Source organism: Carettochelys insculpta, chromosome 2 (genome assembly GCF_033958435.1).
Source record: "Carettochelys insculpta isolate YL-2023 chromosome 2, ASM3395843v1, whole genome shotgun sequence".
Lineage (NCBI taxonomy): Eukaryota > Metazoa > Chordata > Testudines > Carettochelyidae > Carettochelys > Carettochelys insculpta.
Window position 1 is genome coordinate 195,006,078 of NC_134138.1, and position 12,471 is coordinate 195,018,548.

Here is a 12,471-nt window from a genome sequence, read left to right on the forward strand (position 1 = left end):
ATTACGAAACAGCCAGCACGCGCGGCGCCTAGAGCGTCGGCCAGGCAAGCACCGGAACCGGCGTCACCACCACAGGCGTCACCGACCCCCGCGGCACCAACGGTGCAGGGCCAACAGGCATGGAGCCTTCAGGCACCGGAGGACGTTATCCGCGCAGCACCGCGGCTGAGCGGGCCGAGCGCAGCGCTGACAGCAGGGCCGAGATCCCTGGCGCGGGAGGGGGCGGTGCCAGCCCCGCAGGGGAGGGGAGAGGCAAAAGCAAAAGCCCGGCACTGCAGCCCTTCTCCGGACAGGGCTGCGCTGCTGCTAACAACAAGCCCTCCCCGCTGGGCTACACACACTGCCCAGAAGGCCTGGGTCTCCACCAGCCAATCCAGAACCTCCTTCTCTGTTCCTCCAACCAATGTCACCATGGCTTGGACCACCTTCACCCTTTCTGGGATTGGATCCACTGGAGTACTATCACAAACCAGTGTCACCGCTATCTGTGTCATCACGGAGGTCTCGCTCTCCCAGACATCGGGGGTACACAGCCCGAGAGTGGTCTAGGTCTCCGTCCCCGGACCCGTGCCCGTGCTGCCATGGTTGTTCTTATCATGCTGGACACAGACACCCCAGGCCTACGCCCAGGGGCAGGTCCCCCCGGGCCGTCCAATACCCCCGTGGACACTCCCGTTCTGGGATGGAAACTCAGTTATCTCAAGGGGAGTTAATTTTAGAACCCCGAGACTTTCCTTCGCAATCCTCCAGTGAGCAGGTGTACCATCGGCCGCAGGAACCTGAGAGTTCGAGGGAGGTTTACCCTAGTGGTTCCTCCTCATCCTCCCCAGATGAGGCCATGGCCCCCGGGGATGTCGCTCCCCCGGATGACCTTAAAGAGTTTCAGGAGCTGTTTGAAAGGGTGGCTTTCACGCAAGGCATTCAAACAGCAGAAGTGCAGGAGAAACATCACAAACTCCTGAAAAATTTGAGACCCCCAGCTTCATCCAAAATTGCTATCCCGCTGGACGAAGCCATTAAGGAGTCGGCCACTACCATATGGCAGACTCCGGCCTCTGTTCCGCCTATGAACAAGAGAGTGGATAAGAAGTACTTCGTCCCGGCAAAGGGCATGGAGTTCCTCTTCAGTCACCCACAACCGAACTCATTGGTGGTCGAATCGTCCCAGCAGAGGTCAAAGACTTCTCAGTACAAATCGGGGGTATCGGACAAAGATGCCAAGAAGCTAGAGCTGTTCGGCAGGAAGGTATATTCCTCTTCCACCCTGCTGTTGAGAGTGGCAAATTCTGTGGCACACCTAGCGAACCATAACTTTGATAATTACTCCAGGCTTACTTCTCTCATGGATTCACTTCCGGAAGATAAGAGGCCGTTGTTAAATGCAATTGTTCAAGAGGGCTACGCAGCTTCGAGGACGGGAGTCCAGATCGCCCTGGATGTGGCAGATTCGGTGGCACACTCAACAGCTACAGCAGTGGTCATGCATAGAGAATCCTGTCTCCATTAATCGGGCATCCCGAGGGATCTACAGGCGAAGATCGTGGATCTTCCCTTTGACACGCAAAAGTTGTTTGCAGACTCAACCGACTCGATCCTCTACTCCAGTAAGGACTCGAGAGCTACACTTAGAACCCTGGGTATTTATACCCCTCCATATAGGAAGGAAAAAAATTACCCTCAGCAAAGACGCTACCCGTACCAACCACAGCGGGCACAGTATCAATGGGGCTACGACCAAGGGCGACATCAACAGCAGCAACAGTACAGAACTCCCAGGCGACATTCCCAACAAAGCCGTACACCCTTGGGACGGGCCCAAAGGCAACAAGTTTGACAGGCATGTCGAGGGCTGCACTATCACAACCATCGCGCAATGCCACTCTCATCTCGTGTTCCATCATCGCCTCAGACCGTTTCACTCCCAATGGCAAAAGGTCACCGCAGACAAATGGGTGCTGGAGATCAGAGCCATGGGTTACATGATCCCCTTCCAGTCGCTCCCACCAATGAAGCCTCCCTCCAGGCCCCACCTCTGGGACGCTACCCACGAGGCGAGGCTCAAACAGGAGGTGGAACACCTTATGTTCATAGGGGCGGTGGAAAGACAAGGGTTTTATTCACGCCACTTCCTCACAGAGAAGAAAACAGGAGGCTGGAGGCCCATCTTAGATCTTCGAGGCCTCAGCCGCTACTTGCGCAAGCAACGTTTTCGGATGATTACAGTCGCCTCCATACTCACGGCACTGGACGATGGAGATTGGTTTGCAGCCCTCAACTTACAAGATGCTTACTTTCATATAACGATCCACCTGGCACACAGGCGCTTCCTCCGCTTCATAGTTGGCAAGGAACACTTCCAGTACAGGGTTCTTCTGTTCGGCCTCTCCTCGGCCCCCAGAGTCTTTACCAAAACCTTGGGGGTGGTGTCAGCCTACCTGCACAGACAGGGGGTATTCATATTTCCATACCTGGACGACTGTCTATTGAAAGGGGCCTCGAAGGCAGAGGTCCTACGCATGATATGTGTCACAGCAGACACGTTTTCTTCGTTGGGCCTAGTCATCAACCTCGCTAAGTCAAAGACCGACCCCACACAGGACATAGAGTTCATAGGGGCACGCATAAACTCTATCACCGCAAGGGTGTACCTACCCGACGCCCACTTTCGCGCCATCAGTTCGCTGGTGCAAGTCATTACACACAGCCCCACGGTGCCGGTCTTAACGTGCTTACAGCTGCTGAGCCATATGGCGGCAGCAACATTTGTGGTACAGAACGCCAGATTGCACATGTGAAGCCTGCAGCATTAGCTGGTGAGCGTTTACAAACCGGCATCCCACACTGTTCACAGGGTGGTGTTGCCCACGACAGAGGTGCGCAGATCCCTGGCATGGTGGGTAAACCTCAAGAACTTGCTAGGAGGGGTGCCCTTTGACCAACCACGAATTTCTATTTTTCTTACTACCAACACCTCCCACATAGGATGGGGAGCGCACATCGGCGACAAGGTGACGCAAGGGCTATGGTCCCCTGCGGAACAGTCACTGCACATAAACATACTGGAGCTCAGAGCAGTGTTCAACACCTGCAAGGATTTCCGAGACCACATATATGGCAAAGTAGTCGGGATCAATACAGACAATACCTCCACTATGTTTTACATAAATCATCAAGGAGGAGCCCGATCCCGTGCCCTATGTGCGGAAGTAGTCCGACTGTGGAACTGGTGCATCGCCAACAACATAACGTTGAAAGCCTCGTACTTGCTGGGTGCTCACAACGTGAAAGCAGATCAGCTGAGCAGGCGCTTTGCACTCATGCACGAATGGCAGATCCGCTCCGATCGGCTACGACCGATCTTTCATACATGGGGGTTTCCCCAGATCGATCTGTTTGCCACCCAGCACAACAAGAAGTGTCCCCAGTCCTGCTCCAGGGCAGGAGTGGGGCGGGGGTCCCTGGGGGACGCATTCATGATTCCATGGAAGGGCCCCCTACTTTACGCGTTCCCCCCCACAGCGCTTATCCACAAGGTCTTGCAGAAAGCCAGAAGGGAGAGAGCTCGCATGATACTAGTAGTCCCAACGTGGGATCGGCAGCAATGGTTTCCCTTGCTTCTGCGCATGTCGGACCGCCCACCGCTCCCTCTGCCGGTGGCACCGGACCTACTCACGCAGGCCCAGGTGTCCATAGTGCACCCGAACCCTCAGAGTCTGTGCCTACAAGCATGGCTAATCCATGGCTCAGCTCCTTAGAAAATACATGCACAGAGGGATTACAATAAGTCCTGGAAAGTAGCCAAAGGACCTCCACCAGGAAGACTTATAAGCAGAAATGGACTCGATTCACAGTCTGGTGTTCCGCCAAGCAGTTAGCTCTACTTGACGTTCCTATACCAATAATACTTGAATACTTATTGGACCTCAAGAGGGGCGGACTTTCCTTATCCTCGCTAAAAGTCCACCTCACCGCTATATCAGCCTTTCGGCATACAGAGGAGGGGCCCATGGTATTTTCCCATCCTATCGTTACCAGGTTCTTGAAGGGGTTGGTAAACCTGTACCCCCCCTCGGAAACTGCTTCCACCATCGTGGAACCTGGACTTGGTGCTCAGCACGCTCACGGGTCCGCCTTTTGAACCATTAGCCACGTTTCCCCTACATCTCCTTACGATAAATACAACCTTCCTCCTTGCAATTACGTCAGCTCGCAGGGTGAGCTCGCTCGCAGCAGTTATGACAACGCCGCCCTGCACAGTATTCTCAAAGGAGGCGGTAACCTTACGGCTGCACCCAGCCTTTGTTCCAAAAGTTTCTTCAGAGTTCCATCTTAACGAACCAATAGTTTTACCCTTGTTTTACCCAAAGCCTCACAGCTCCAGCAAGGAGGCATGCCTGCATCTCCTGGATGTGGGGAGGGCGTTGGCCTTCTACATAGACAGAACTAAGTCCTTCCGGAAAACGGACAGGCTTCTAGTCTCTCTCGCTTCCAGGTTAAAAGGAGAAGGTCTCTTTTCACAGAGAATCTCAAAGCACATTGTGTCCTGTGTAAAAAAAATGCTACGAGCTTCGAAAGACTCATTTGCTGGCGCCGCCCAGGGTTCACTCCACCAGGGCGGTGGTGGCGTCAACAGCCTTCTTTAAGGGCATTGCGTTGAAGGACATCTGTAGAGCAGTGACCTGGTCATCCTATGACACCTTCGCCAAGCATTATGCCCTACATTGGGTATTCCAAGAGGATACCCGCCTCTTGACAGCAGTCCTTCTAGGGGCAAGCTGCACATAAACCGATTACCCACCTCCTGACTTGGGAGTCACCTATTGTGGAGCACCCACGGGGACACTCGATGAAGAAAGAGATGTTACTCACCATAGTAACGATGGTTCTTCGAGATGTGTCCCTGTGGGTGCTCCACCACCTGCCCATCCTCCCCGCTTCGGATCTCTGTCTAGTGTCTTTCAGGAGCATCCGAGGCGGTTGGTCAAGGAACTGGCGGGGACCGGATAGCGCACGTGGCCGAGGATGCGCAAGGGAGCGGTGTGCGCTGGCGCATGCGCGATCCAGGAGAAACTGCTGGAAGATTTCCGACATGCGGCGCCGGGTGAGCCCGACACCTATTGTGGAGCACCCACGGGGACACATCTCGAAGAACCATCGTTACTACGGTGAGTAACTTCTCTTTTTCCTTGGTGGGGTTCAGGGCTCCTATGTAGGGCTTCATCAGGCAGGGAAGCAGAGGGTAAGCAGGATCGCCCAATATAACAATGGGTATCTCCATGTTGCCAATCCTGACTTTTCCAATCAAGGAAAAAAGTCCCATTCAGGAGCTTTTGGTCCAGTCCAGAGTTTTGGAATATGCTTGCCTCAGGAACCCTCCCTGACCAGCTAACACTGACATCAGTAAAATTACCTTTGTGATCTACCAACCCCTGCATAACCGGGAAGAAGTACCCCTTTCAGTTAATATATTCTGACTCCAGGTGGGCCTGGCAGGGCCATGATGGGGGTGTGCGTGCCATCTATTGCCCCACTGCAGTTAGGAAAGCCCTGGGCAGCAAAGTCATCCACTGTGGCCTGCACCTCTCCCAGGGTCACAGTCTTCCTGAGGAGTCACCGACGCATTCCATGGGCCTCCTCCATCACCACAGACCACACTGTAGATCTGCCCACCCCAAACTGATTTGCTACTGATCAGTGACTTCTGAGGGTTGCCAACTTCCACAGTGCAATTGCCACTCTTTTCTGTACTGTTAAAGCCAGCCTCATTTGGTGGTGTTGAGCTTCAGGGTGGGCACCAGTGCATCAGAAAGTTCCATAAAGGTGGACTTGCACATGCAAAAGTTCTGCACCCACTGCTGGTTGTCCCAGGACTCCAAAATGATGTGATCCCACGAGTGTGTGTTGGTCTCTTGAGTGAAAAATGCCACTCCGCTGTCATCAATGCATTCACGGCAGCCACCAGCTCAGCATTCTTGGTCTGCAGTTGGCACAATTGCTGTTCCAAAACACCATTCTCCTCGTTGTCAGCAGCAGCACTGCTAGGATAGAGAAGTGCCACAGAGCTTTGGAATTGAAGGACAAATCGCATGATAGCCACTGTGGTTGCTGAAATGATGAGTGCTGTGATTTGTAATGTTCATGGATCCATGCTTGCGTTGCAATGCTGCAGCAGAAAATGGTGCAATCTCCAGTTCTTCTTTCGTGTAGTTACTGATGCAGTGAATTGTGGAATAACGATTGGAATTCTGGGATTCCAACGTGAAACAGACACAAGCAACCGGCGCTAAGGCACTGTGGGCTAGGTACCCACAATGCAGTGCTCATGCAGTTGAACTTGCACAGGGTAATGGGGATGCAGAGATTTGACATGGGAAAAAAAGGTTGATCAAATTTCAAGAAGCTTTGTGTACACTTTGTTCAAATTCATATCAGGATTAAGTATTCAATTTTATTACATATTGAATGTCTCTTGTCGTGTACATGCAGCCTTAGTTACTCGAGACAGAACTATTACATGGCAGCCGATAAAAGCTGCTCCCTACAAATCCAGGGTATCCTGATATAAACCAAGATGACATCTACTAGGTAACTTACTCTTCAAACTGGAAGAAATTTTTGGGCTGCCATCTGATTGGGAAGGCCAACTGCCTAGTTCCTATCACACTAACCAGAAGAGTGAGCGAGCTTCAGGTAGTTATGGCTGAACCTCCCCAAATGACATTCCATGCAAGCAAAGTGGTGCTCAGATCTCACCTGAAATTCATCTCCCAAAGTGGTCTTAGAATTTAACCTGGCATAATCCATCAATTTGCATTCCTTCTTCGTAAAACCTCATTTGGCATTGATAGAAAACAAATTCCACATACTAGATTTATTGAGGACCATGTGTATTGACGAGCAAACTACTCAGGCTGGGTCTACGCTAGTGAGTTTTGTCGACAGAAAGGGCCTTCTGTGGACATAACTCAGGGAACGTCTGTGCACTTAAAGCGTTCTGTCAACAGATACTCGACAGAACTCTGCATTTTTCTTGACAGTATTATCCCTCAAAATCTGAGGCATAACAATCTCTGGACAGCGTACTGTCAACAGAAGTGTAGTGTAGTCGCTGCTATCGACAGAGAGGGCTGGTTGCCACGCAGTCCTGTTTGCAGAGCTGCCATTCCGCTTTCTGGCACCAGAGGGCAGCGCGGTCTGGCAGCTCTCTGTCGGCGGAGCAAATTGTGTGTAGATGCAATCTATTGATAGAGGTTCCGTCGAGATTTCCCTGTGGACAGTAACTTCTGTTGACAGATGTTTCTAGTGTAGATATAGCCTCGGACTGTTACTGTTTCTGTTAGCCCAACGGACACTTCTATTTGATTTTTTTAAATCTTGTGTATGAGGCTCGTGCACCTATAGTGGGGTTCACTTGGACAGCATCTTGAGGGACTACAGTTACTGTCAAGTAAGTGAACATTCTTTCTATGACCTGCTGTAATAATTTAAAAACAAACATATAATAATGTTGAGTTATTGTGGCTAGAAAACTCCTGTACACATTTCTTCATTATTATGAAAAGGTCATACCATGGTATGGATGCACTTCCAACAGTGTTATAATATAATTTATCATTTTAAATCCATAGGACATAAACTGTTAGTTTTATGAAAATTATTTTATAGTCTTTACCTTAATACTGTGTAGAAAAGAGCTGTGTAACTTGAAGGTCAGAAAGATGCCAAAGCAGTAACTTGTCTGTGCAATAAAACTGTGTGACTTGAAAAATGTAAGTAATAGAGTATTACATTCTGCTGAGAATTATTCCTTCTATGACAAGTAAGCATCAATATCATGCCCTTTGCATCTCCCATGAAAGATATATCTATGCATGAAAGTGAAATCAGAAGAGAGAAAATGAATTAAATAGCCCAAGAACCATGGGAGTAATAGTGTCATATTTACTTATCCCAAATCATTAATATTTTATTCTCGTTGTTCTTCAGAATGATGATTTATTTAGATTAAATGTATGCCTTTCTCTATGTACTACTGCATGAAAGCATATCCATACAATATGTACTATGTGTGGAGATCAAAAACATGGCACAAATTACAGAAAATGACATTTTCCGGAGGGTCTTTGGTCTTTTTCATGAGTTATTTTAACATAGCCACATACAAGAAAGTTCAAAGTCTCTTTCTAGAAAATGAAGGCTCTGTTACTAATAACAGCTTCATATTGTTCAGTAATTTTGAGTATGCAGCACCTTTACGAAACTGCAAAATTATGTCACAAAAACTGGAACATGAGTGCATTCAACCTTTCCTGTGAGAAAAAATTAAATGTGTTTGATAGCATAGTTTTAATGAGGCTTCTGTGAGATAGGTGTGCATAAATACATTTGTTACTCTTTGTTTCTAAACTCATTTTGAATATATGTTTGTATTTTTTTCCAACAGAATTTTATCAGTTCAATAGATTCAGGAGAAACTAACTTAGAGGGTGCAATAGGTAAGCTCATCTGTGGCATTCCCCTGTCTTCATATGAATGTGTTCTTATCAGCGGTGCTGGAAAAATTTATATAGTGGGGGTGATTGAGAGCCCTTAAATGAAACTGTAAACCATGTATTTGATGGAAACCAATTCAAACCATAGGGTGTGGCAGCACTTTTTTGATCCAGCACCTATGATTTTACTGTAGCATGTTATAAAGAAAGATATCAATTCTTTTATGGACAGGTCAAGCTGCTTCAGAAGAACTGATTAAGACCACTTTTTCAGCGTTTGAAGTGATAACACAGCATCCTGTCTTGTTGACGCACTACTGCTCGACAGTAAGTCCTGGCAGCATATGAAACAATTGCATACATATTGCTTGACTTGCCACTAATAAATGGAATGTTTCAGATATTCAGTAGTTATTTAGGTCCATGACATAAAATATGTATTGTCAGGAAGTAGAAAAAAGTTATTGAAAAGTTTTTGTTCTTTTACAGAAAGATTGAAATTTAAAAGTTGAACAGAAATGTTCAGTTTCAGTTTTTACCCAATCAGTTGAAGACGTGCAAGAAGAGGCAGAATGTTTTGTCAAAAATCAGCTTTGGAAATGTATCCTTAAATTTTTTTTGTATGTGAAACGTACTAGATTGACCACTCTAAAGACTTCCCTTTAGCTACCGATAAAGTGCAGCACAGAGCATCAGTGGAAATTTCCCCGCTTTGTTCTGCCAGTACACCTTCACAATGACCTGAAGAGATTGAGCTGTAAAAGGGCATTCCAGCCTTCAAACCTGTTTAATCCTTGTTCTTTCTGATGAGACTGCTGGCAAGAGTGCCAAATAATGCTGGTTATGGGGTTGCTATATGGACACATCTTTACTGAAAATTTGATTGCAATGAACAAAACAGCCATCAAGTTGTAATAGCCTTTGATCTCTAACAAACTGGGCTGAATATAAACAGCTGACCTGTATCTCAATCCTCCAGTTCCCATTTTTTTGTGTGGAGTGGGGTGTTTAGCTGACTGGAATTAAAATACAGGTTGTTTGGTTGTTTTTAATATTTGTTTATAATAAGCACCCACAATATGTTGGGTGTTTTCCAAGCAAAGTCTGGTCAGTGCTACTAGGAGCTCAGTCGGTTACATAATGAGTGTGTCAAGATCAGTTCCACTCCTGGGCCCCAAACTCCACTTCGGTTTTCGGTTCCACAGGTAATTTAAGTACTGCAGCACTGGTCCCGCTTGCCCTTGCTGGGCTTTGACCTTCTGTCCCTCAGCTGGAAGGGCTTTGAAGTAGGCACCCCCTGATCTGCTTGGGTTGGGTAAACAGTCCAGCCGCCAGCTCAGCTCTAAAGCTACCTGGGAGAAGGGATCCCAAACACTGCTAGTGGTAACTCCTCACCTGTGGCAACGCTGAGCTGGTGTTCTCCTTTCTGCTTTCTGGCTCTCTCCTTATCTGATATAATTTCTTCACTTTACTCTACTGTGTGAACCTTACTCCAGCAGGGAAGGCTTTTTAAAAGGTCCCTGGCAGCCAGAAGTGAGATCAGCTGGTCCTAATTGATTTATAGCAGCCCCTTCTCTGCTGCATCCAGGGGTCAGCTGTTCCTCATTGCCCTGAAGTAACCCTCTCCTGATTAGCCAGGCCCTGTCTATTTTGTTTAGAGTTGTCTCTCTTCCCTTCTGATTTAGCCCTCTGGCCTGACCCTGTCACAGAAGCCAGAGATTAAGGCAAGTGAAACAGCAATATACAGTTAGTTTTAAGTCAATTCACTTTAAGCAGCATTGCAGAAGAAATTCTTTCAGGGAAGCTAAGTGGAGATCATTGTGAATTCAAGTGGATGTTATCTCAAAAGTCCATGGGCATATCATAGAAGAGCAGGACTGGAAGGCACCTCGAGAGGCCATCGAGTCCAGCCCCCTGCCCTCATGGCAGGACCAAGCATTTTTTAGACCATCTCTGAAAGCCATCTCTCTAACCTCTTCTTAAATAGCTCCAGTGATGGAGATTCTACCACCTCCCTTGGCAATTCGTTCCAGTGTTTGATCACCCTGACAGTTAGGAACTTTTTCCTAATGTCCAACCTGAACCTCCCCTGCTGCAATTTCAGTCCATTGCCTCTTGCTCTATCCTCAGAGGCAAGGAAGAACAAGTTCCCTCCCTCTGCCTTATGACACCCTTTTAAATACCTGAAAACTGCTGTCATGTCCCCCCTCAATCTTCTCTTTTCCAAACTAAACAAGCCCAATTCTTTCAGCCTTTCTTCATAGGTCATGTTCTCTAGACCTTTGATCATTCTCGTTGCTCTCCTCTGGACCCTCTCCAATTTCTCCACATCCTTCCTGGACTGCGGTGCCCAGAACTGGACACAATATTCCAGCTGAGGCCTAACCAGCGCAGAGTAGAGCAGGAGAATGATTTCTTGTGTCTTGTTCACGACACACCTGTTAATGCATCCTAGAATCATGTTTGCCTTTTTCGCAACAGCATCACACTGTTGACTCATATTTTAGCTTGTGGTCCACTATAACCCCCAGATCCCTTTCTGCTGTACCCATTCCTAGGCAGTCCTTTCCCATTCTGTATGTGTGACTCTGATTGTTTCTTCCTAAGTGGAGCACTTTGCATTTGTCCTTATTAAACTTCATCCTGTTTACCTCAGCCCATTTCTCCAGTTTATCCAGATCCTTTTGAATTATGACCCTATCCTCCAAAGAAGTTGCAACCCCTCCCAGCTTGGTATCATCTGCAAACTTAATAAGTGTACTTTCTATGTCAATATCTAAATCGTTAATGAAGATATTGAACAGAACCGGTCCTAAAACAGACCCCTGCGGAACCCCACTAGTTATACTTTTCCAGCCAGATTGAAAACCATTAATAACTACTCTCTGGGTACGGTTATCCAGCCAGTTGTTCACCCACATTATAGTAGCCCCATCTAAGTTGTATTTGCATAGTTTATTGATAAGTATATTCTGTGAGACCGTGTCAAGTGCTTTCCTGAAGTCCTAGGTATACCACATCCACCACTTCTCCCTTATCCACAAGACTCGTTATTCTATCAAAGAAAGCTATTAGATTGGTTTGACATGATCTGTTTTTAACAAAGCCATGCTGGCTGTTCTCTAGCACCTTACCACCTTCCAAATGCTTGCAGATGATTTCTTTAATTACCTGCTCCATTATCTTTCCTGGCACAGAAGTAAAGCTGACTGGCCTGTAGTTTCCCGGGTTATTCTTGTTCCCCTTTTATAAATGGGTACTGTATTTGCCCTTTTCCAGTCTTCTGGAATCTCTCCCGTCTCCCACGATTTACCAAAAATGATTGCTAAAGGCTCAGATACCTCTTCTATCAGCTCCTTGAGGATTCTAGGATGCATTTCATCAGGCCCTGGTGATTTGCAGACATCTAATTTTTCTAAGTAAATTTTTATTTGTTCTTTTCTTATTTCATTTTGTTAGATACCATTCCAGAAGTAAATATAGTAAACCCCCTGTTATCCAACATAATCAGGATCAGCCATAGAAATGTGCAGGGAAGATTTCCACTCCAACTCCAGGAAAGTAAACAAACTGTTCTGGGGTGCACCTGCTGTTTACATAGACTGACTACAACTTCATCCCAGATCAAACATTAAACCCTGTTAATTTAACCATTGTAGCGTGATTACAAGTGTGAGCTCGGCAGAGGTCCCCTTCCTGCCATTAGGGTCCAGCAACAATAGGTCCTGGGAGAGGATTGGCTCCAGAGTTACAAAAAGGTCCTGGATGTTGATGACATCAGATCCTCCACTTACCTTGTGAGCATTCTTCTCCTTTTCCTCATCTAGAATGTCCTCCTTGTTGTCAGAGGCTGTCAGAAGAGCCATTTGGTGAGGTGTCCATAGACAATTTGGGGATACTGGTCAGGTCGTTCCCCAGAATCCCATGCAGCCGCTCATAAGAGCGGCATGGCTATGTCTCTCACCCAGATTGATTGCCT

At 47.4% G+C, this 12,471-nt stretch overlaps 1 protein-coding gene across 3 annotated transcripts in view; it reads left to right on the forward strand.

The window, feature by feature from the left end:
- Positions 1–12,471, forward strand: part of ULK4 (unc-51 like kinase 4) — a 460,156-nt gene that overhangs the window by 157,401 nt on the left and 290,284 nt on the right. For all 3 annotated transcript variants that reach the window (XM_074988237.1, XM_074988236.1, XM_074988238.1), the window contains 2 exons: positions 8,444–8,495; positions 8,725–8,819. In XM_074988237.1, coding sequence (XP_074844338.1) covers positions 8,444–8,495; positions 8,725–8,819 — 147 coding nt within the window. The remainder of the gene's footprint in view (positions 1–8,443; positions 8,496–8,724; positions 8,820–12,471) is intronic.